The sequence below is a fragment of the Panthera leo genome, chromosome B1 (assembly GCF_018350215.1).
Source record: "Panthera leo isolate Ple1 chromosome B1, P.leo_Ple1_pat1.1, whole genome shotgun sequence".
In the NCBI taxonomy this organism is placed as follows: Eukaryota; Metazoa; Chordata; class Mammalia; order Carnivora; family Felidae; genus Panthera; species Panthera leo.
In genome coordinates this window covers 16,267,518-16,291,580 of record NC_056682.1, presented here as the reverse complement: position 1 = coordinate 16,291,580, position 24,063 = coordinate 16,267,518, and the positions used below count along the sequence as shown (strand labels likewise).

Genomic DNA, 24,063 nt, shown 5'->3' with positions numbered 1-24,063 from the left:
TCAATATTATATGAAGTGTGCATTGCTATTAGAGGCTCATTAAAAAAATTAATTATAGCTAACAAAGGCACAGGTGAAAATAAGCATCTATTTAGATTTTAATAAAACCTGAAAATATAAACCTAATATCTCAAAAGAATACATATATTCATAAGGTTTATTTGGTAACATTTATCAGTATATGACTTTTATTCAATTATGCGTACCTGGTAAAACTATTCCTAAAGGCAAATGTATTCCCTTTGGGTCACATTATACCCTTGATAATGTCTTTAAGATGTTCATTCCACACTGTCCTTTGGGTAGGAAATAAAGATTTTTAAACACTCTTTTAGAAAAATGTAAATAGTTTGAGATGTGAAAATAAATCTATACGGTGTATAGATTTTACAATAGTAAAAATTCTCTGTACCATCTACAATCCCTTTAAAATAGTCTCCCACTTAAAAAAAAAGTGGGGGGTTAAAAAGAAGAGTATTGCAGCCTCTATACATTCTGATTTCCAGCTCTGAGAAGACTCGGATGGCAAAGGGACAAGTACTAAGGAAATCACCATGGATCAAAAATAACTTCCCCAGGGTGCCTGGGTGGCTCAGTAGGTTAAGCTCCAGACTTCAGCTCAGGTCATGATCTCACCATTCATGGGTTTGAGTCCTGTGTTTGGCTGTGTGCTGACAGCTCAGAGCCCAGAACCTGCTTCAGATTCTGTCTCCCTCTCTACCCCCCGCCTTCTCGGCTCACACTCTGTCTCGCTCTCTGTCAAAAATAAATAAACGTTAAAAATTTTTTTAAAAAATAACTTCCCCAATATATTACATTAATAGATATTATAAATTTCCCTTTTTAAAGACTATGACCACCACCCCCAATTGAATAAGGGCTGTTGATAAAGACCAGACCATGAATTACAGTAATGTATTTAAATCATATCTTTTAAGAACAACAGGTATTTTCTACAGTGGTAGGGTGAGTGAAAAAGAGATAATCGGGACCAAGAGGTTAAGACCAAGAGGGGGTGTTCTGGAAGACGCAGCTTTAGACAGCTATAGATGCACGTGAGAGGAACACCAAAGACAAACTTCATCCGTCTTGTAACTTTGTACTTGTGTAAGATACTCAACTAAAAGGGCATTCCCCATTCTCCCTACCTCCAACTCATCCTGGGGCTGCCACTGACTAATATGAAGCTTTACAAAGACCATAAATAGAAGGTATGAGGACCACATAAATGAAGACATTTGCCTCACTTAAAATATGCATACATGAATATATGCAGTATATTGGCTAGGACACTTGGATAAGCTATCAATCCAATTTTCAAAGACCCCCAAGAGCCACAAGGTAAGAATTTAATGTGCACTTTCTACCCCTCCAGCCCCAACTTCCACACCTGCTCTCCAAGCTTGCAATTTTTTAACATTAAAAGCTTTCAAATGATAAGACTACAGTTCAAGATTTTATAAAATGTGTAAGCATCATATTCTCCTGAGAAAGATATACGCAAAGATCAGCAATCACATACTAAATTATTAACAAATACTATTTATTCGTTAAGAAATAGTACTAAAACAAGGAAGAATATTAGAGTTGCAGGCTTAAATATCTTAAATGCCTGAGACACCTGTTCCATATCTTATGTTATTTTCAAATAATTAGCACTTGATAATGAATTACTGGTAGTCAGGACCTGGAAAGCCATTTGTCTTCCAGATGCTAACAGGACTGTACTGAAGCAGTCTTGTAGTTCTTCGTATTTAGTGCCCTAAAATTGGAAAATAAATGCACATTTAATTTTATAGGTGCAGGTAATGTATCTGTGTATTCTCGTAAAAAGGTTTTGCAATAAATTAATCCAAAACCAAACTCTCTCACCAAATTAAACAGTTTCACTTAAAATGTAATTCAAGAAGGAAAAAATTGGGAGGGCACCTAGATGGCTCAGTCGGTTAAGCATCTGAGTCTTGATTTTGGCTCAAGTCATGATCTCATGGTTCAGCTTGTGAGTTTGTGGCCCATTTTGGGCTTCCCACCAATAGTGCAGAGCCTACTTGGGATTCTCTCTCCCCCTCTCTCTCTGCCCATCCCCTGCTTGCCCTCTCTGCCAGTCAGTCAGTCAGTAAATAAATAAATAAATAAATAAGGAAAATTGTTTAATGGGACCAATTTTAAATACCACCCAGAGGTTTATTAGTTTTAAAATCAGGGTAAAAAAATCTAAAATTTGACTTAGGATAATACTTGTGATAATATAAAAAGAAAGGGTTTCAATAAATTCAAAATTACTAAACAGAAGATAAACAGAGTTTCCAAAAAAGCAATCAGCTATTCTTTTCTTTTCTCTGCTCCAAACATATATATTGTAGAACTTTCTCAATTCTGTTCTCTGGATAGAAAAGAACACACAAAGAACCGGAAACTTCCCCTTGCTTCCAAAAGAATCTCATCTATTTGAGGGTGAGTGTCATAAAGAAAATTGTAATTTTACTCTCTGTTCTATATTACATAAATCAAGTTGAACAGAGTACTAATAGATAGGTGACTTGATGAAGGATGAAGATCAAAGGACATGAAATAAAGACTCCACATATTTCAATTTCCACCAACTAGCCCCCATAGAATATTATGCCTGTAGCCAAGAGTTAAATTATATAAATAATGATGGGCAGTCTTATTTTGGGGATAGGATCGTAAGACTGGCATTATAATCCCCGTCCACAAGTGACACAGATGTACTGAGAGGTTTTTATAAAAGGTGAATTTGGTGTCCTTTACTTAATCCATTATGATTACACTGAAGTTAGAAATATGTAAATTAGCTTATTTGGCATTAAAACTTTTTCAATGAATAAATGGAAAGGTAATCAAATGAATTCTTCCATTTATTCACGATCTTGCACACACACCAAAAGACAATGATGGATTGTCCCTTCCTAATTTATATTCTGAACTCCTGACAACTTCTTTTCAGTGTTAAGAGTGCACAAAACCTGGATAAAACTGAACTTTTAAGATACTTAAATAATATATTTCATTCGAAGTATTATAATGTGATGTTAATAGCATTTTTAACTAACCAAAATGTTTCCTAGAAGATTTCATAAAAGATTATTTCAAACTTAGAAGTCTTAAGCATAATTAAAATTCCTCACAATTACTGAGAGCCTGGAAGCCACAAAGAGATAATAATTTAACAAAGATCAAAAACTCCCTTTGAGAAACAATGTTAACATGTACTGCTAACTCAACAATAAATATGTAAACAGTCTCAAGCAACTTATAGTAAGGTGCTATAGATTTGCTTTAAAAATTATGAACAGATTCCAGGGGAATTCTATCAAACATTTAAAGAAGAGTTAACACCTTTTCTCTTGAAGCTGTTCCAAAAAATAGAAATGGAAAACTTCCAAACCCTTTTCATGAATCCAGCATTACCTTCATTCCAAAACCAGACAAAGACCCCACTAAAAAGGAGAACTATACTCCAATTTCCCTGATGCACATGGACGCAAAAATCCTCAACAAGATACTAGCCAACCAGATCCAACAATACATTAAAAAAATTATTCACCACAACCAAGTGGGATGTATACCTGGAATGCAGGGCTGATTCAATATCTGCAAAACAATCAATGTGATTCATCACATCAATAAAAGAAAGGACACAAACCACATGATCCTCTCAATAGATGCAGAGAAAGGATTTGACAAAATACAGCATCTTTTCTTGATAAAAACCCTCAAGAAAGTAGGGACAGAAGGATCCTACCTCAAGATCATAAAAGCCATTATATGAAAGACCCACCACTAGCTAAGACTTCCAGTACTTTGTTGAATAACAGTGGGGAGAGTGGACATCCCTGGGGCAACTGGGTGGCTCAGTCAGTTAAGTGTCTGCCTTCAGCTCAGGTCATGATCTCATGGTTCTTGAGTTTGAGCCCCACATCAGGCTCTCTGCTGACAGCTCAGAGCCTGAAGCCTGTTCGGATTCTGTGTCTCCATCTCTCTCTATCCCTCCCCCACTCGCTCGTGTGTGTGTGTGTGTGTGTGTGTGTGTGTGTGTGCACGTGCACGCACGCTCTCTCTCAAATAAACATTAAAAAAAATTAAAAAAAAAAGAATGGCTAACATTAACAACTCAGGCAACAACAGATACTGGCAAAGATGCAGAGAAAGAGGATCTCTTTTGCCCTGCTGGTGGGAACGCAAACTGGTGCAGCCACTCTGGAAAACAGTATGGAAGTTCCTCAAAAAACTAAAAACAAAACTAGCCTACGACCCAGCAATTGCACTACTAGGTATTTATCCAAAGGATACAAGTATGGTGTTCTGAAGGGACATATGCACCCCAATGTTTACAGCAGCACTATCAATGACAGCCAAAGTATGGAAAGAGCCCAAATGTCCATTAATGGATGAATGAATGAATATATATGGTGGTATATATACACAATGGAGTATTACTCGGCAATCAAAAAGAATGAAATCTTGACATTTGCAACTACGTGGATGGAACTAGAGGGTATTATGCTAAGTGAAATTAGAGAAAGACAAATATCATATGACTTCATTCATATGAGGACTTTTAAGATACAAAACAGATGAACATAAAGGAAAGGAAGCAAAAATAATATAAAAACAGGGAAGAGGACAAAACATAAAAGACTCTTAAATATGGAGAACAAACAGAGGGTTACAGGAGGGGTTATGGGAGGGGGATGGGCTAAATGGGTAAGGGGCATTAAGGAATCTACTCCTGAAATCATTGTTGCACCATGTGCTAATTTGGATGTAAATTATAAAAAATAAATAAAATACAGAAAAGAAAAATAAATTAAAAAATGAATAAAAGTAAAAATTATGAACAGAACAAATAAATTAAGCTTTTCAATAGAAAATTTTAGAAGATGGGAAAGAACTTCTAAGGGAGAGCTTCTATATAAAAGGAGCTGAGATTTCCAAAGACATCCAGATCTGTCATTATTTGAAGTACATATAAATAAAAGATATTATTTTGAAGGAATCTAAAAGTCAAAAACAATTTTTCTTGGTTTATAGTCTAAGTGTAACATATTACTACCTTTTGACATTCAAAGTCATTATACTTTCAGTTGGTCTGCTCTTTGGTCCACTTGGTGGATAGAAAATCTTAGCACCTTTGCTGGAAGTCAATTTAACCACATAAGGGTCAGCAGAATGTGAAGGGTAAGGATCAAATGTTCCTGCCTTCATTCCGCCAGCCTACAAATAAAAATGAGACAATTTAATATAGTTTTGTAAAATGCTTCTAACAAAATTAGATTTTGAAGAAGTTCATACATATTTGTGCACTATGGAGTTGGTTTTACATTTAAAGTTGTCTATACAGACATACCTCACAGATATTGTGAGTTCAGTTCCAGACAATTGCAATAAAATGAATATCACAAAAAAGCAAGTCAAATGAATTTTTTGGTTTCCCACTACATATAAAAGTTATATTTACACAATGCTATAGTCTATTAAGAGTGCCATAGCATTGTGCCTAAAAAAACAATGTACATACCTTAATTTTAAAATGTTTTATTGCTAAAAATATGCTAAATATCATTTGAGCTTTCAGTCAATGAGAATATTCTTGCTGGTGGAAGTTCTTGCTTTGATGTTAATAGTTGCTGACTGACCTGGTGGTGGCTGAAGGTTGGGGTGGCTGTGGCAATTTCTTAAAACAAGACAATGAAGTTTACCATGCTGATTGACTCTTCCTTTCATGAATGATTTCCCTGTAGCATGCAATCAGTTTGATAACATTTTACCCACAGCAGAACTTCTTTCACATTGGAGTCTATCTTCTCAAACCCTGCTGTTGCTATATCAACCAGGTTCATATAATATTTCAAATCCATTGTCATTTCAACAATCTTCATAGTATCTTCATCAGGAGTAGATTCCATCTCAAGAAACCACTTTCATTTCTCAGACATAAGAAGCAACTCCTCCTCCATCAAACTTTTATCATGAGATTGCAGCAGCTCAGTCCCATCTTCAGGCCCTACTTGTGATTCTAGTTCTCTTGCTATTTCCACCACATCTGCAGTTACTTCCTCCATTGGAGTATTGAGTGCCTCCAAGTCATCCATGGGGTTTGGAATCAACTTCCAAACACCCATTAATGTTGATATTTTGACCTTTTGCCATGAACTGCAGATGTTCTTAATGGCATCTAGAATATGAATCCTTTCCAGAAGGTTTCCAATTTACTCTGCCCAGATCCATCAGAGGAGTCACTATCTATGGCAGCTAGAGCTTTACGATATGTATTTCTTAAATAATAAGACTTGAAGTTGAAATTATTCCACGATCCATGGGCTGCCAAATAGATGTGTTAACAAGCATGAAAACAACATTAATCTCATTGTACATTGCCATCAGAGCTCTTGGGTGACCAGACGCACTGTCAATAAACAGTACTATTCTGAAAGGAATCTTTTTTTTTTTTTCTGAGCAGATCTCAACAGCAGGCTTAAAATATTCAGTAAACCATTTCATAAACAGATGTGCTGTCACCCAGGATTTGTTGTTTATAGCACAGAGATTTATCATAATCCTTTTTTTTATCAAATGATTATTTGTTTCAGAGGGGAGGGGCAGAGAGAAATGGAAAGAGTGAATCTCAAGCAGGCTCCACACTCAGCGCAGAGCCTGACGTGGTGCTGGATCTCATGACCATGAGATCATGACCTGAGCCAAAATCAAGAGTCAGACACTCAACTGGCTGAGCCACCCTGGCACCCCATCATAATTCTTAAGGGACCAAGGATTTGGGGAATGGTAAATGAGCACTGGCTTCAACTTAAAGTCACCAGCTACATTAGCCTCTAAAAAGAGAGCCAGCCTGTCCTTTGTAGCTTTGAAGCCAAGCATTGGTTTCTCCTCTCTAGCTATGAAAGTCCTAGATGGTATCTTCTTCCAATAAAGGATTAATTAATCTACATTAAAAATCTGTTGTTTAGCATAGCCACCTTCATTAATTACCTTAGCTAGATCTTCTGGGTAACTTGCTGCAACTTCTACATCAGCACTTGTTGCTTTGCCTTATACTTTCATGTTATGGAGATTGCAACTTAGTGGACCAACCTCAGCTAGCTTCAAACTTTTCTTCTCCAGCTTCCTTACCTCTCTCAGCCTTCACAGAATTGAAGAGTTAGGGCCTTGCTCTGTATTAGGCTTTGCATAAGGACATCTTGTGGCTGGCTTGATCTTCCATCCAGATCTTCTATCACCAAAACTTTCCTCATCAGCAAGAAGTCTGTTTTGCTTTCTTATCATGTATGTATTCACTGGAGTAGCACTTTTAATTTCTTTGAAGAACTGTTCCTTTGTGTTCACAACTTGGGTAACTGTTTGGCACAAGATGCCTAGTTTTTAGTCTGTCTCAGCTTTTGACATGACTTCCTCATGGAGTTTAATCATTTCTAGCTTTTGATTTACAGTGAGACATGCAACTCTTCCTTTCACGTGAACATTTAGAGGCTATTGTGGGGTTATTAACTGGCATCATCTAAATACTGTTGTGTCTCAGGGAAGACGGAGGCCCAAGGAGAGGGAGAGAGATGAGGGAATAGCCAGTCGGCAGGGCAGTAAGAACACACAACGTGCATTAAGTTCGCTGTCTAACACGGGTGGCATTCATAGCACCCCTCCATGCAGTTACAATAGCAACAGCAAAGATCACCGATCACAGGTCACCATAAGAAATATAATAATAATAAAGTTTGAAATAATGTAAGAAGTACTAAAACGTGACACAGAGACACAAAGTGAGCAAATATTGTCAGAAAAATGGTATCAATCACGTTGCTCAACACAGATTTCCACAAACCTTTAATTTGTAAAAAAACACAGTATGTACGAAGCATAATAAAGCAAAGCGCAATAAAACTAAGTATGCCTACACTGTTCAAACACCAGCAGTCTCCCTGCCACCAATTTTATGGGGGCAAGACATTGTAGTTTTCAAAAGTCCTCTATTAAAATGCAAATATTTATGGGAAGGTAATATTCTAAACTATTGTCAAGTATTAGTATTTGTCTATTAATTTTAAGCTTATTTATTTATTTTGAGAGGGGGGTTGGACGTGAGTAGGGTAGGAGCAGAGGGAGAGAGAGTCCAAGGCAGACTGTGAGATCATGACCTGAGTCTAAACTCAAGAATTGGATGCTTAACCAACTGAGCCACCCAGAAGCCCCAAATATTAATATCTTAGTGAGAGTTCACCAGATCAAGCTGTCATCTGGTTAAGGGGTGAGTTTATTACCCAGGGAATAAGACCTAAGTCATGTATATTTTGATACAGAAAGGAGTTGGGGCTCAGAACCAGAGCATGCTCAGAAGAGAAGGTCAAGGATAAGGTTCGTTCAACAGGGAGGCTGACATGAGTTCATTAAATATTGGTCAATGATGAAAAAGATACAAAAAATAAAAATTTTTAAAAACAAGGAGTAGCACATAGAAACAGAAGGTGAGAGGAAAATATGACCTACTTTATACTTTTCTTAGATCTAGTAAGGAGTTAGTCAAAATTATTTTTTGACCTGTACACAAAACAAATATTTGCTTTGACTTTTTAAGCTGATTTACCACAATTTTAATCTTTATACATAGTTACCAAGAAAACTCTATAGAATCATCATAACCAATTTATTTTTTTTTTTATTTTTTTTTTAACGTTTATTTTTGAGACAGAGACAGAGCATGAACGGGGGAGGGGCAGAGAGAGAGGGAGACACAGAATTGGAAGCAGGTTCCAGGCTCTGAGCCATCAACCCAGAGCCCGACGCGGGGCTCGAACTCACGGACCTCGAGATTGTGACCTGAGCTGAAGTCGGACGCTTAAGCGACTGAGCCACTCAGGCGCCCCATCATAACCAATTTAAATAGGCATCCATTATCTTACAATACCTATGCCAAATATACATGAAAATTTAATTCAATTAAAAGATATAATTGTAATATTTCAAGTTTTCCAGGTAGAGGACACAGATTCTTTTGAAGAGCAATAAATAATAAGGAAATTTAAGTAAAATAAGTTCATTAATAAAGGCAAAGCAAAATGAACTAATTAAAAATAGAAAAATATAGGGGCACCTGGGTGGCTCAGTCAGTTAAGCATCCAACTTTGGCTCAGGTCATGATCTCAGGGTTTGTGAGTTCGAGTGAGTTCAAGCTCCATGTTGGGCTCTGTGCTGACAGCTCAGAGCCTGGAGCCTGCTGCAGATTCTGTGTCTCCCTCTCTCTCTGCCATTTCCCCCATCCCCTCTCAAAAACAAATAAAAGTTAAAAAAAATTAAGTAAAAAAAAGAAAAAAGAAAAGGAAAAATATACATGGTAAATAAATAAACCAAACCACCAGATGATGCCTTACAAAATAAATAGATAAATCTACATTATAATTAGGATTGAGAAAGGAGTAGACATATATGGAATAACCAAAAATATAAAATAACATTTTTGTAAACCTCTATGTTGATAAATTTGAAAACATAAATGAAATTATTTTCAAAGAAAATATAAATGTCAAATCGACTCAAAAGAGATACAAATCAGATAAGGCACCATAGAAGAAATTAAGCCCAGAACATTTTCCATGAGAATTCTTTCAAGCCTGTAAGGAACAGTTATTTGTGGTGTTACCTGAATTGTTACAAAACACAGAAAAATAGAAAAATCTCCCTGATTATTTTAAGACGCTAACACCTACTTATACCAAGATAAAACAAAGCATACAAAAAAAAAAAAATTAGACCAGTTACACTTAAAATTATTGATGCAAAAATACTTAAAATATTAATAAATAAGATAAAGTATTATACTTAAATACAACATAGCCAAGCAGAATTCATTCCGAGAAATTTATCATCATTCACCTTATAACAAGTCAAAGAAAGAAAAAAAAGATGGTCTAAATAGATTAAACCAAAATATTCAGTACCATTCTACATACATTCCTAATTTATTCCTTTTTTTGGCATCTATAAAAATGAAACACTAGAGTAAATTCAACTAATTCAGTAAATTCAAGATTAAGGCAAATGATGACAACTATTGCTATGCTAAGCAACTAGACATGAACATGACTTAAAAGTTACAAATACTGGAAAGGATTGGGCAAAATTATTTGCAGATAACGTAATCACATATCTGAAAATCTAAAGAGAATCAACATAATACCCATTAGAACATAAGAAAACTTAATGAAGTGGCCAATTATCAAATATTTTGATAAAGACAAATTACATAAGGGAATATATAATAGGAAAAAAATTGTTGACAAGAGCCTTAAAATAAATAGGAACAAAACATAAAACATATAAACCTGTATGAAGCAAAATTTAGAATTCTACAAGGGAAATAAAAGTTTTAATAAGCAGTTTGTTTCTAGATCAGAAGACTCAAATCATAAATATGCTGAGGGGTGTGTGGGTGGCTGAGTCGGTTAAGTGTACAACTTGTGACTTCAGCTTAGGTCATGATCTCACGGTTCAGGAGATCAAGCGCCACATCAGTGTAGAGCCTGCTTGGGATTCTTTCTCTCTTTCAAAATAAATAAACTTTTAATTAATTAATTAATTAATGAGTGCGCGAGCGAGCAAGCAAGCTAAGACATCCAAAAATCTAAAGATTTAACTTTTTAGCAAAATACCAAAGTCTTTTTTCCCCCAGCACTTTAGACAATAACTTCAAAGTTCTAGAGAATATGGAAGGATAGCCAATGTAATTTTTTTAAAGAGTAACAAGATAGAAACTAGACCACCCCAAATTAAAATGCAATGGTAATTAAAAGTAGTTTCATACAGGTAGAAATAAACATCAAATTGGGGCACCTAGGGGGCTCAGTCAGTTGAGCGTCCGACTTCAGCTCAGGTCATGATCTCGTGGTCTGTGAGTTCAAGCTCCGCATCGGGCTCTGTGCGGACGGCTCAGAGCCTGGAGCCTGCTTCGGATTCTGTGTCTCCCTCTCTCTCTGCCCCTCCCCTGCTCATGTTCTCTCTCACTCTCAAAAATGAATAAATGTTAAAAAAAAATTTTTTTAATAAAAGAAATAAACATCAAATAAAATGGAAATGCTAATTTTGATTTGATAAGGATGCCATTTCAAAGCAGTGCTGTTGAAAATTATTCCATCAGTGATGCTAGGAACAACTGGCTTTTTTTTTTTAAAAAATCAGTTTTTAAGTCTAATTCATGTACAATAAACTGCACCCATTTAAAGTTTACAATTCTATGAGTTTTGACAGTGTATTGCCCTAGAAACCATGACTGCAATCAAGATCTAGAGCATACCCTCCTCCCCAAAGGGTCCTCCTAATTTCAAAATTGGATTTTGAAAAGATAAAAGCTGAATCTTTACCTTGCTCTTCATTTCAAAATATATTTCAAATGAATATTTAAATAAAAAGGAAAAAACTAATAGAAGAAATCAAGAATGTATATTTTTCTAATATTGGTGGTGAGGAAAGTGATTTTGAGAATGTCATCAAACTTAGCACAACTGATAAATTTGACTACATCAAATTATTAAACTTCTGAATAGCACAAAATACCATAACAAAAGTCAAAGACTTAACAAGCCAAAAAAATTATTTTCAACACAATGACAAAAGAATATCCTTAATATATGAAACGATCTTACAAATCAATATGAAAAAGACAAATATCCTAATAGAAAATCAGCAGGGAAAATGAACAGGTGATACATAAAAGACAAAACAAAGTATAAACTAAGGTTTATAAACCAAAGAAACATTTGTATTTTTATTCATACTTGTAAACACCAACAGAGTAGGAGATAGTTCATTTTAACAACAATTTCAAAACTTGAAAGATGGTCTGGCTTTTCATGGTTTTGTGAAAAATTATACCTAAAATCTAGAGAGGTACTTGGAAAATCCATTATAAATTCAAATGCCTTTGAAATAATTAATGATTATTTCATTGCAAGAACTCATTATTCCCTATACTAGCCATGCTTTGTGACTTCTCCTAATTTTGTTAAAAGAGGTTTCACAATTATTACCGTGATTCAATAAGAGTGTGAATAATAAACAAAAGTTTATTATTTACATGGGTAACAAAATGACTTGACATAAAGAGGCAACAGTTCTTTATAACGCTTAATATTTTTTCATTCTAAAATTTTTAACTTACCTTTTTACCAGGAGAAGAAGGCTTAAAGGGGTGTGCAGGTAATTCTTTCTTCTCTGTTTTTTTAATTGGTGGTAAAGCTTTCTCAAACAAATAAGGATTCGTGTCAAAATATTCCCTTGGGTAAAGATTTGATTTGAAAGGTGTTCCTTTAACTAAACGATGGTGTTCTTCATTCTCCTTCTGTAAACCAGAGTGTTTGAAATTGTGGGACATAAATTATTCACATTAGAAGTAACAGTCAAATTTTCTTTTAAATTTTAATATAAGCATGTAGATGTTTTATAGCTATACTGCTGGGTTCACTTCTTTAAAACATTCCTTTGTTATGTTCTGTTTCTATGATACAAAAGATATGCCTCACTTATGAACAGGTACAGTATGAATGCTCTCTTTAGATATAAATTGATTTCAAGTACAGAGATCTATTTATCACCTAAAGAAATCTAAATTAATTATCTGGGTGGTATGATGCAGTAAAGAAAAAGGATTTTGTTGTTCAAATCACAACTCCTTTGTGCTTTTTAGCATTTCTCAGGGACTCTGGGAAATTTACTTACCCTGTTAGTGCTACATTTTCTTCAACTGTAGATGATATAATCTCTCCTTCCACACACCCAATGCCGTTGTATAGATTAAATGCAATTAAGTGCGTAAAGTACCTGGCATGTGGTGGGCCCTAAATAACTGTCAGTTTTTACTTCTAAAAATGAGGAATACTTACTCTTTATAACATTTTTATATTAACTACCTCGTATTCAAGCAAAACAGAGGTCATTTTTTCCCTTCCATTTTGCAATCTTCTCTATGGGACAATACTTACAAAAATTTCTGTTAATAAAGTAGAAAAAAATTTCATGCTATGAAATATAGATTTGAAGAGGCAACTAAAGTGAATATTAAAGTGAATATTAATACCTTTTTTCACTTTTTTCTAATATGAAATTTGGTATTTTGTCATTCCACAAACAATTGAAAATGTTTGATAAATGAAATCTAAAATAGATAGTTAATCCAGGGAAGACAAACTTGCATTACCAAGAATGCTACTGTAACACTTTCAGGATTTTTCACTCTTTTTTATCTTTTTCTTTGTTTTTGCTTGCCCTCGTCCTTTCTCCAGCTCATAGAAATTTTACCCCTTCTTGCTGATCATCTCTCCCCTCTTCCATATCACAGTGGTAATAATTTTAACCATTCCATTTATCTTTTTGGGCAGTGTTTTTCAAATTTTAGTTCTCATAGGAATCTCTTGATAAGTTATATAAAATACCAAGCTCTTCTCTCAGAGATTTCCAGATCCTCTTGGTCTGCTATATGGCCTAAAAATCTATCATTTTAGTCACCACAGGTGATTCTGATGCAGGTTATCATGAGGAAAGGCTTTAAAGAACACCTTTGGCTAGAGTATGGTCACGTTTTACTAGAATACTGTGTTTGTTTTACCAACCCCTGCCCTAGAGCATTCAGTGTAGTATAAATCAGCACATATATGAGGAAACTACTCAAAGCCAAAAAAAAGAACCACCTAAGAAGACTAAAAGTAACAGTGTCTGGCTCTTATCACAGAGCTGGCAAGAGTTCTGGTTCCATCAGTTCTGCTGGAAAACATGAGTTCCAGGACACTGGGTAGAGCACACAGAAAGGGGTGGCCCCCGTAGTACAGAGTAATTAGTCCTAGACTGAGCATTGCTCCTGTCCCACCTAACAAATCTGAAACCAAGCAAGACCTGAAAAAAATCAAACTGTTTCCAAATCATTTTACTGCATTCCAGAACAAAGCCCAAGAATTTTTATAAGAATACAAAAATATACAGCACTCAACAAAGTAAATGACAAAGTGCCTAACATTAAGTCAAAAATCATTAACCATGCAAAGCAGGAAAATATGACCTGTACCAAGAAGAAAAACTAAGAATTCAAAATCAACCAAGAACACAGATGTTAGAATTAGTAGAGAAGGAAACTGAAACAGTAATTAAACTGTATATGCTCATAAAGCCACACAGAAACACATAAGCTATAAAACACTCAAACAGAACTTCTGGAGGGCAAAAGTACAATGTGTGAGATTAGAAATACACAGGATATTGCAGATTAGACACTGTAGTTAAAATAGATTAGTGACCTTGAGGACATAGGAAAAGAAACAATTCAAATTGACATACAGAGAAGGGAAAAAGAGAATTAAAAAGGAAAAAAAAGCAAACAAAGCACTGGTAAACTGTGAGACAATTTCAGAAGATCTAATGCATATGTACTAGGAGTCCCTGAAGGAGAAGGGAAAGAAAGATGAAAGGATAGAAAAAAATAACTGAACAAATAATAGCTGAAAACATTCCAAATTTGATGAAAACTATAAACCCACAGATCCAAGAAGCTGAATAAACCCCAAGCACAAGAAGCAAGATGAAAACCTGACCAAGGCATATCATAATCAAATTGCTCAATGAGTGATAAAGAGATCTTAAAAGTAACCAGAGGGAAAAAGACAGTTCATAGAGAAGAACAAAAATCAACATAACAAGGGATCTCTTGTCAGAAATAATCAAGCAAGAATGCAGTGGAGTAATCTCTTTAAGATTCTAAACGAAGGGGTCCCTGGGGGCTCAGTCAGCTAGGCTCAGGTCATGATCTCACAGTTCACAAATTCAAGCCAAAAGTGGGCTCTGAGCAGTCAACACAAAGTCCGGAGCCTGCTTCGGATTCTGTGTCTCCCTCTCTCTCTGCCCCTCCCTTGATTGTTCTTTTTCTCTGTCTCTCTCCCTCTCTCTCTCAAAAATAAAACATCAAAAAAAAAAATTTTAATACTAAACTAAACAAAACTAAAAGGCAACTGACGGAATGGGAAAAGATATTTGCGAATGACGTATCAGACAAAGGGCTAGTATCCAAAATCTATAAAGAACTCACCAAACTCCACACCCAAAAAACAAATAATCCAGTGAAAAAATGGGCAGAAAACATGAATAGACACTTCTCTAAAGAAGACATCAGATGGCCAACAGGCACATGAAAAGATGCTCAACGTCACTCCTCATCAAGGAACTACAAACCAAAACCACACTGAGATATCACCTCACGCCAGTCAGAGTGGCTAAAATGAACAAATCAGGAGACTATAGATGCTGGAGAGGATGTGGAGAAACAGGAACCCTCTTGCACTGCTGGTGGGAATGCAAACTGGTGCAGCCTCTTTGGAAAACAGTGTGGAGGTTCCTCAAAAAATTAAAAATAGACCTACCCTATGACCCAGCAGTAGCAATGCTAGGAATTTACCCAAGGGATACAGGAGTACTGATGCATAGGGGCACTTGGACCCCAATGTTTATAGCAGCACTCTCAACAATAGCCAAATTATGGAAAGAGCCTAAATGTCCATCAACTGATGAATGGATAAAGAAATTGTGGTTTATATACACAATGGAGTCCTACGTGGCAATGAGAAAGAACGAAATATGGCCCTTTGTAGCAACGTGGATGGAACTGGAGAGTGTTACGCTAAGTGAAATAAAGTCATACAAAGACAGATACCATGTTTTCACTCTTATGTGGATCCTGAGAAACGTAACAGAAGACCATGGGGGAGGGGAAGGGGGAAAAAACAAAAGTTAGAGAGGGAGGGAGTCAAACCATAAGAGACTTAAAAACTGAGAATAAACTGAGGGTTGATGGGGGGTGGGAGGGAGGGGAAAGTGGGTGATGGGCATTGAGAAGGGAACCTGTTGGGATGAGCACTGGGTGTTGTATGGAAACCAATTTGACAATAAATTTCATATTTAAAAAAATAAAAAATTAAATTAAAATTAAAAATTAAATTCTAAAAGAAAAAGCAAGAATGCATTTTTAAAATTATTTTCAGAATTAATTTTAGAAAGTCCAAGGATATAAAATAACTGACTTATAAATAATACGTTCTGAATATAAAAAAAGAACTTTACAATAAGGAGAGAAAAGTATCTTACCACATAAAATTTAGGATAAAAGACTCATTACTGAGCCACTGATAAAATTGCCTTGTATATGTTTATATCATGTATTATTATTATTCCTACAGATGAAAAGCAGTTTATACATTAATTTTCTAATAATCCACACATAGAAACAAAGATGCTTATTAAATGACCGAGATTTCTGCCCAATTTAATAGAAAACTTTGCTTAAGTGTGGACACACTAAAAATGGCCACTATCCTTCTATCTCGTAGCCCCACTGCTGCTTAAAGTCACCACAGCGTAATTGTTGGAAGACTGCAGGCCTAAAACAAAAACTAATAAAATGCTTGCTATTTAATTTCTGTTGTTTAATGTCCAAACTTGACTTTTCATTAATACCAGCTTTTTTGTTATATGGAAATTGTTAAATTATGTTGACAGTGTCCCAATATTTACAAGGGTTCCTCTACTCATTCTCATGTAGGCATTCTGCAAACAAGTGACTATGTTTCGTTCTAAGTCGAATATTATATGAGTGTAGAGGCATATACCAGTACATTTAGCTTTTATTTCTGTGGTTTAGTATAGTGAGCACTCTCTTCTCATCCTATCACTCTCTCTTCTGTAGGTGTTCATCCATTCTCTACCTTCCACCTTCTTACCTCCCATCACTCCTGCATTCCACTCATTTACCAGAATGGCTTGATTAGGCCAAAAGTACCACCACTACTGTCTTACGCACAACATATTAGGGTGTGGTGGTGTCCTAAGGGTTAGGACATGACTCCTCTACTCAAAAATAGGTATAGCTGATTAGGCCAAGTAAGAAAGGTCTCACAGCTAGCTTAGAGAGATATAAGGTAGATGTAGTAAATTAGCAAGAGATAAAAGCTCATCCTGGGAAGAGCTGAGAAGATCTACAGCGAGATATGGGAATCTAGTATCAAAAAGGTAAAATTATCACAATTCATAGATATCGGTCTACCATTGCCCTGGTAACACAAATATAGATAAAATAAAGCAATCCATAATTAGATCACAAATGAATTCTCGACTTCAACTAAGAGAAAGATTGAAGAAAGTTAAAATTAGATTATTTTACCTTAAAATTTAGTTTGGGTGCATCGTAGAAATCAGCAGAGTGTGAAAACTGTTTACCTATGGTAATATTTGCATAGCTAAGGAAGAAAAAATTAAGTAACAGTGACTTCATGATTCAGAAATTTTAAATTTTATTTAACTTCAAAACAAATTATATGAAACCATGAAAAGTATCTTACCCATATCCTGTTCCTTTCTTTCCCGGGTTTGTGTATAAATTCTTTCCAGGTACCTCATATTTGTCTCTGGGTTTCAACTGTGTGCTGAAGAATGGCACCGGACCGCCTATCGTGCCATAGTAGGTTCCTAACCCACATCTTAAATACAGTTTTTAAAAAACGGAGCAAATTAAAACAGCAAATTTTGTGTTATACATATTTGACCACAATTCACAAAAAATGACTGAAAAAGGAGCAAAATATATGTAATGGAATTGACTTGCCCAACACTGGCAAGAAAAAAGCAACCATTTTTTTTTAGTTTTTAGTCTTATTTCGCCCATTTTTCAAAGTCACAAATTTTGAGATGAGAGGTTTTTAATTTTTTATGCTTATCTTAAATGTTCCACATAAACAAAATTTCACAATCTCTAGGAAGTGAAAATAGTTTCCATTAATTCAGAAAATTGCAGTTTTACTAACCTCAAAAAAATAGCACAAGCACAAAACTGGCCTTCAACCAATCCTCATCTTTCATAAATTCTACAGAGACAGTCAACATTATAGAGTGTGCATTAGCATCTTATTATAAAGCTCAGCCAAATAATATGATATAACAGACTATATGATTTTCTTTGTTCAATGGTTTAAAGATAAAAAAATGAAACTTCAGGGGCGCCTGGGTGGCTCAGTCGGTTGGGCTTCCGACTTCGGCTCAGGTCACGATCTCACGGTCCGTGAGTTCGAGCCCCGCGTCGGGCTCTGGGCTGATGGCTCAGACCCTGGAGCCTGCTTCCGATTCTGTGTCTCCCTCTCTCTCTGCCCCTCCCCCGTTCATGCTGTGTCTCTCTCTGTCTCAAAAATAAGTAAAACGTTAAGAAAAAAAAAAAAATGAAACTTCACATTGACAACTGTCACAACTAAAATATTGTTTAAGTCCATGCATTACCTTTACAATTGTTTTTAAATAGCATGTCTTGATAAATTACTTTTTATCAAAAAAAAGGCTTCACCAAATTTTACAATTTTTATTTATACTTTCTAAAAAATTTTTGCAAAGCAGAAAAAATAGTGAAGGACACAGATAATGATGACCCAAGGCAGTTTTTTCAAGATTTTCAAACAAATTTATTTGCATTATTTATCTGGCTTTTATTATATAAACTAATAGCAGTGTCATAAGCATAAATTTAATGAGATGAGGATCTACTTAACTAAAACTACCCGTCAACTTATATCATCCAATATAACTGTCTCCACCTGAGATAAGCTCATCCTAAAAATCATACTCTAAAAAAAATCAATCATACTTAAGTAAGTCCTCTAGAAAAATACTTGATTTGGGCTAGAGGAGAGAAAGGTGTAGGAAATGAATTTATGACTTTTCCCCCAAACACTTACGGCTTTTTATCTCCATTACTAGGGAGGAAGGCTTTGCCTAGGTTTTTTTTGGCTTCTTCCATCATATGCCGTCTCCTCACTTGATTCAGATTTACATAGCCTTCACCTTCAAATATCCTTACAAAATGGGGATCAAAATAACCTGCCTGGAGATTTGACATTGCTTTGGATCCCCCAGGTAGCATCTGTTTATTTTTGCTTGCAGCGTCATTAAAGGGTCCTTTAAAAATAAATTAGGAATATCATCATTTTGAGCTCACTAATAATTAAAGAACATGAAAAGCAACTGAGAAAAGTTTCAAACTTTGATTTGGGCCAACTCTAATTTTGAGTTTTGAGCTCTAAAATGCTGTCTCAAAATGCTCACTGAAAGCTCTACATTATAGACCACATTGACAATAAGACCTAAGAGGTTTCCATCACAATATTTTAATAATTAGATCAAGGTCTTGGTTATAGACTCTGACTTTTAGAGCTGGGAGAGACCCTAACAATCATCTAATCTAATGCTTCCCTCTCTATATATTAGGAAACACCATGTGAGATCATCAGTAAGTACATGTGTATGAGTGTGTGTGTGTGTGTGTGTGTGTGTGTGTGTGTGTGTGTTTAGGTTGAAGGGAATGGTGTTCCATAATCAAAATGAGGCAATTCCCCTCCTAGATATATACTCAAGACACATAAGTGTCTATATCCACTAAAAGGCATGAACCGGAATGTTCATAGCAGTTTCATTCATAATATTCAAATACAGGAAACAACTCAAATGTCCACCAACAGGAAAGCAGATAAATAAATGTGTTATATTTATACAATGAAGTACTAGTGGCCAATTTTTTAAAACGTTGTTTTTATAAATATGTAGAACTTCTATTATAACTTAGATCTAGAAGAGCTCAATTTGGGAAGTCCTTCACCAATGTGAAAACTTTTTTGAAGTGCGAACAATCCTTAAAGCAACTAGTTATTTAAATATGAATTTGTATCACTGATTTTTTTAACTTAAATTTTTGAAAAGGTAGTATATTCACATGGTTCCAAATGCAGTAATATAAATGTTTTTACAATAAATTTTCCTCCATACTCGGCCACCCACTTCCTCTCCCAAGGGAATTTGTGATATTTGTTTTCCGGAGAATGTTTAGGCATGTCCCAATGAATATTTTCATATATACCCTTTTCCATTTTTAATGCTTAGCATGCTATATAATAAACTATTCTGCACCTTGATTTTTTTGTTTATTTAACAATATATCTTGGAGATGTTTCATGTCAGGGTATTCTAATTGTAACAAAGAAGTCATTGAATAGCCAGAAATTTAACTAAGACATATAAAATTTTTATTTTACTTTAGCTCTTTTTATTATTTATGACTCTTCTAAAACTCCCTCAGCTATTCACATAGCATTTCATTCTTCAAGAAAGTAATCATGGATGGCCTTTTGGGATGCAAACGTAAATGCTGCTTGCATAGCAGTGTCCCATCTGAGCAAAATATTCTGAGAGAAAACTGCCATGCACCTTCGGAAAGAAGTGAAATTATCTATGAAGAGAATGTAAGAAAGTAGGGTATCCCAATGAAAGAAGCTTCCTGCTCTTACGAAACTAAGTTCTCTCTTAAGTGTACTGAAATTTCATAAATTTACTCGACTTTAAAGTTAATGCTTTAAGGGGAGCCTCGGTGACTCAGTGGGTTAAGCATCTGACTCTTCATTTGGGCTCAGGTGACGATCTCACAGTTCGTCAGTGGATTCTCATTCTCATTCTCCTTCTCTCTCTCAAAATAAAAAAAAATAAATAAAACTTAATGCTTTAAAATATAGAGCATTAAAAATATCATTTAACCCAAATATTAAATCCAAAATTTCCTATAGAACACCCACTATTAGGCTGTAAAGAAAACCAGATATACTTACGATTAAATGAGGACACATATTTATCGCCAACAGTAACATACTCCATCTCACTGAAGAGGCCAATCCTCTCCATATCCGTCTTCCCTCCTTCTGCAGGCATGGCTGCTGCTTGCGGCGGTGCTTTCTATACTGACAACCTCAAGAGGTTCCTTGCGGCTATTTCGTTTATAGCAAAATCCTACCTTACATTGAAAAATACAGGGAAAAGGTTTAGGAAAAAGGTGATTGCTAAGTTTCAGTCCAATTTACTTTCAGTCTGAGAGTGGGCATTCACTATAAAACAATGGTCCCAAATGACATAGGGAAAGAATCTACTTTGAGGGGCTGGAGGGGAGCAATGGCCCTCCAAATTAGCACCACGAACCCTCCCCTAGATTCTCCGGGTAAAGTATCCACACGTTACAAAGAAATGTATATGACAGCATCCGTTGCACTGCCATTCGTCTGTGGTAAATGATAAAATCGTCACTGTGTAGTGTGGTATAAACACTGCAGATACATCCTGCTTTTGAGAAGTTCCAAGTAGATTTAAAAATCATAATTATAGGGGCGCCTGGGTGGCGCAGTCGGTTAAGCGTCCGACTTCAGCCAGGTCACGATCTCGCGGTCCGTGAGTTCGAGCCCCGCGTCAGGCTCTGGGCTGATGGCTCGGAGCCTGGAGCCTGTTTCCGATTCTGTGTCTCCCTCTCTCTCTGCCCCTCCCCCGTTCATGCTCTGTGTCTCTCTGTCCCAAAAATAAATAAAAAACGTTGAAAAAAAAATTAAAAAAAAAATCATAATTATATAAGGCGGGACACTCTCAGTTTAGATCAAATGATTTAAACATACTGCATTGTCGCTCATACTGGAAATCACAACAGTTTTTCAGAATGCACAACACACACAATTACTATGTGTTACATCCTACAGTTCTTGAGTCTCTTCAAGTTTAAATGAATACAAGAAATGTGTCCCTGGCAAAATTAGTTCACAAAGGGGATGGGTGGGAAAGGACCATTGTCTAGGCAAGATTAAAATAAAGAACAACACGACAAACAAAAATCCACGAATTAAGAGTATTTGTTAAAGAGCATACTGCAACTGTGAATTTCCCTTTTTTTTTTTTTTTTTTTAGTGTTTATTTTTGAGAGAGAGAAAGAGCACAAGTGTGGGAGGGGCAGAGAGAGAGGGAGAAAATGGATACGAAGCAGGCTCTGCGCTAACAGCAGAACTCATGAGCCATGAGATCATGACCTGAGCCGAAGTCAGACGCTTAACCGAATAAGCCACCTAGGCACCCCTTTCTTTTGAAATATCACATTAAACAAATGTTTAGATTCTGTTTTTTAATTACACATGTTCTAGAAAGAAAGAGCTAAGGAAGATTTGCCTCCATTTCATCAGAGGATTTTTTAAGTACCAAGCAGATCTAGGTACTGGGCACACATTTAGCGAATAAAACAAGGATTGGCTTATGCTTCCCAGTTTATAATTCAAGGTGATTACCTTTTGCCTTGAATTTCAGTGACACTAAACAGGTGTGCCTATTTGGAACTGTCGCTCCTCTGAGCATGAATCTTTACTAACACGTAATATCAAGGGGCAAGCAAAGATTCCATTTAAAGCTTTAGGGGGTGCTTGGGTGGGCCAGTGGGTTGGGCATGGGACTCTCGGCTCAGGTCATGCTCTCACAGTTTATGAGTTCAATCTGGCTCCATCCTAATAGCCAGGAATCTGCTTGGGATTCTCTCTCTCCCTCTCTCGCCCCTCCCCCATGCACACTCTCAAAATAAATAAACTTTAAAAAAAAAAAAAAAAAACTACAGCAAAAGAAGAAATGCTTCCTTCCCCCCCAGCCCCATTCCACTTCTTCCTCTCATCAGGTATATTTTTAAAGTAAATGGGGGTGGGAGGGAGAGGCGGGGGCGCCTGCGTGGCTCAGTCACTTAAGCACCTGACTTCAGCTCAGGTCATGATCTCATGGTTGGTGGGTTAGAGCCCGGAGTCAGGCTCTGTGCTGACAGCTCAAAGCCTGGAGCCTGCATCAGTTTCTGTGTCTCCCTTTCTCTCTGCCTCTCCCTCTCTCTCTCAAAAATAGACATTAAAAAAGTAAATAAATAAAAATAAACGTCAGTCAGCCGGGATATACTACTTCCATTTGCAGCCTGTTTCAAAGCTCCATCCCACTGCCCAACCACAAGGGCTTCCTGTGCTGTTACAGGGACTCAGATCCTTTACGTGGCCCCCCAAAGTCCACTATCACCCACATCTGACACCATAGGAACCCCATTCCCTGGCACCTGGGCTCCATTTGTCTTCTTCCAGTTCTCAGGTAAGGCTCTCTCCAGCCACAGGACCATGGCACGTGCTGTTTCCCTTCATGCAAGTGCTTCACTGTGCCCACCCCTTACTTCCCCCAATTAACACTGATCTTTCAGATTGTGTACCTCATTCATCCCTTCTTTAACTCCCTCTGCCATAACAGCCTGTCTAACGGGTTATCACGTTCCGTTCACCGTGTACCGATCCTGTAACTAGCAGCTGCCTTTTCCCCACGAAACTGTTGCCTACAGGAAGGCAGGCACCGCGGGCAGCTTGGTTCTCCCTTATCACAGTATTTCCACCGTCTGCGCAGCGTCTGCCACACAACAAAGTGAGCCACGGAAGGGAGGAAAGGAAAGGGGAAAAAAAGCTCTCGCCTTCTATTTTTCCTCTCAACTCTTCTTGGGCAACATTTACAAAATCGCTCATTCACTTAACAGACACTTTGCAGACGCCTCCTCTGGGTAAAGCTCGCTGATAGAAGCTAGGAAAACATTTTAAAAGGCGTGGATCCTGACCCCAGGGAGCTTACAATCTGAGCAGACAAGTACACGGTGAAGACTAACACAAGTGGAACCTGGCAAGGTCTCTCCGGAGCGGGGGGAGGGGCGGTGAAGGAGGGGCGGAAAACCTCTGGCTGAGGCGACAGGAAAGTGATTTCCCAGAAGGGAAACAGGCTCAAAGGAGGTAGATACCTAACGCACAACACCCGGCGGCCCGCAGGACCAAGTCACCTCTCAGCAGAGCACCGGTGCCACAACCGGGACCAGGGCGTCTGAGCTCCCGTCCGGGTTGACTCAGCGGCAGGAGCGGCGGGGGCCACGAGCCTCCCCGCGCAAGCGCTTCCCGCGCGAGGCCTCGCTGCGAAGCGCCTCGGCACGCTCCCCGCGACGCGGGGGCAGACGGTGGCCGCAGGTGTTTATTGTGGCGCGTTGCCTCGGGTACGGGAGGACTCGTTTCAAAGGACGCTACGGAAGGATACCTGGAGAGTTCGTAACCTCCGCGAGGAACACAGTGAAAGACTTAACAGTGTCTATAGAATACGGATGACTCAACCAATAGAATTTAC

At 37.0% G+C, this 24,063-nt stretch overlaps 1 protein-coding gene across 7 annotated transcripts; it reads right to left on the bottom strand.

Moving 5' to 3' along the window:
• Nucleotides 1-1,522: 1,522 nt before the first annotated feature.
• CB1H4orf47 (chromosome B1 C4orf47 homolog) lies at nucleotides 1,523-24,058 on the bottom strand. Of its 7 annotated transcripts, none has more exons than XM_042934322.1 (8): nucleotides 23,977-24,058; nucleotides 20,694-20,871; nucleotides 18,777-18,996; nucleotides 17,397-17,534; nucleotides 17,219-17,294; nucleotides 12,185-12,364; nucleotides 5,078-5,238; nucleotides 1,523-1,762 (listed from the first exon to the last, which is right to left on the bottom strand). In XM_042934322.1, exons 2-8 carry the CDS (start codon nucleotides 20,791-20,793, stop codon nucleotides 1,714-1,716), a joined length of 924 nt encoding a protein of 307 aa, XP_042790256.1. In that variant the 5' UTR covers nucleotides 20,794-20,871; nucleotides 23,977-24,058; the 3' UTR covers nucleotides 1,523-1,713. The 7 variants fall into 7 exon arrangements, with proteins under 7 accessions (XP_042790256.1, XP_042790257.1, XP_042790252.1 ...); XM_042934323.1 differs by having other exon boundaries at nucleotides 20,694-20,875; nucleotides 23,977-24,053; XM_042934318.1 differs by lacking the exon at nucleotides 23,977-24,058 and adding an exon at nucleotides 23,690-23,959 and having other exon boundaries at nucleotides 20,694-20,875.
• Between the last annotated feature and the right edge of the window lie 5 nt (nucleotides 24,059-24,063).

Bases quoted from the DNA above. Each gene is read 5' to 3' on its own strand.
- CB1H4orf47 (XM_042934322.1), bottom strand. From the start codon at position 20,793: ATGCCTGCAGAAGGAGGGAAGACGGATATGGAGAGGATTGGCCTCTTC. The intron at 18,997-20,693 runs GTAAGTATATCT...TTATTTTTAAAG, and splicing joins ATATGTGTCCTCATTTAATC to GACCCTTTAATGACGCTGCA. The intron at 17,535-18,776 runs GTAAGTGTTTGG...ACTGTATTTAAG, and splicing joins AGTAATGGAGATAAAAAGCC to ATGTGGGTTAGGAACCTACT.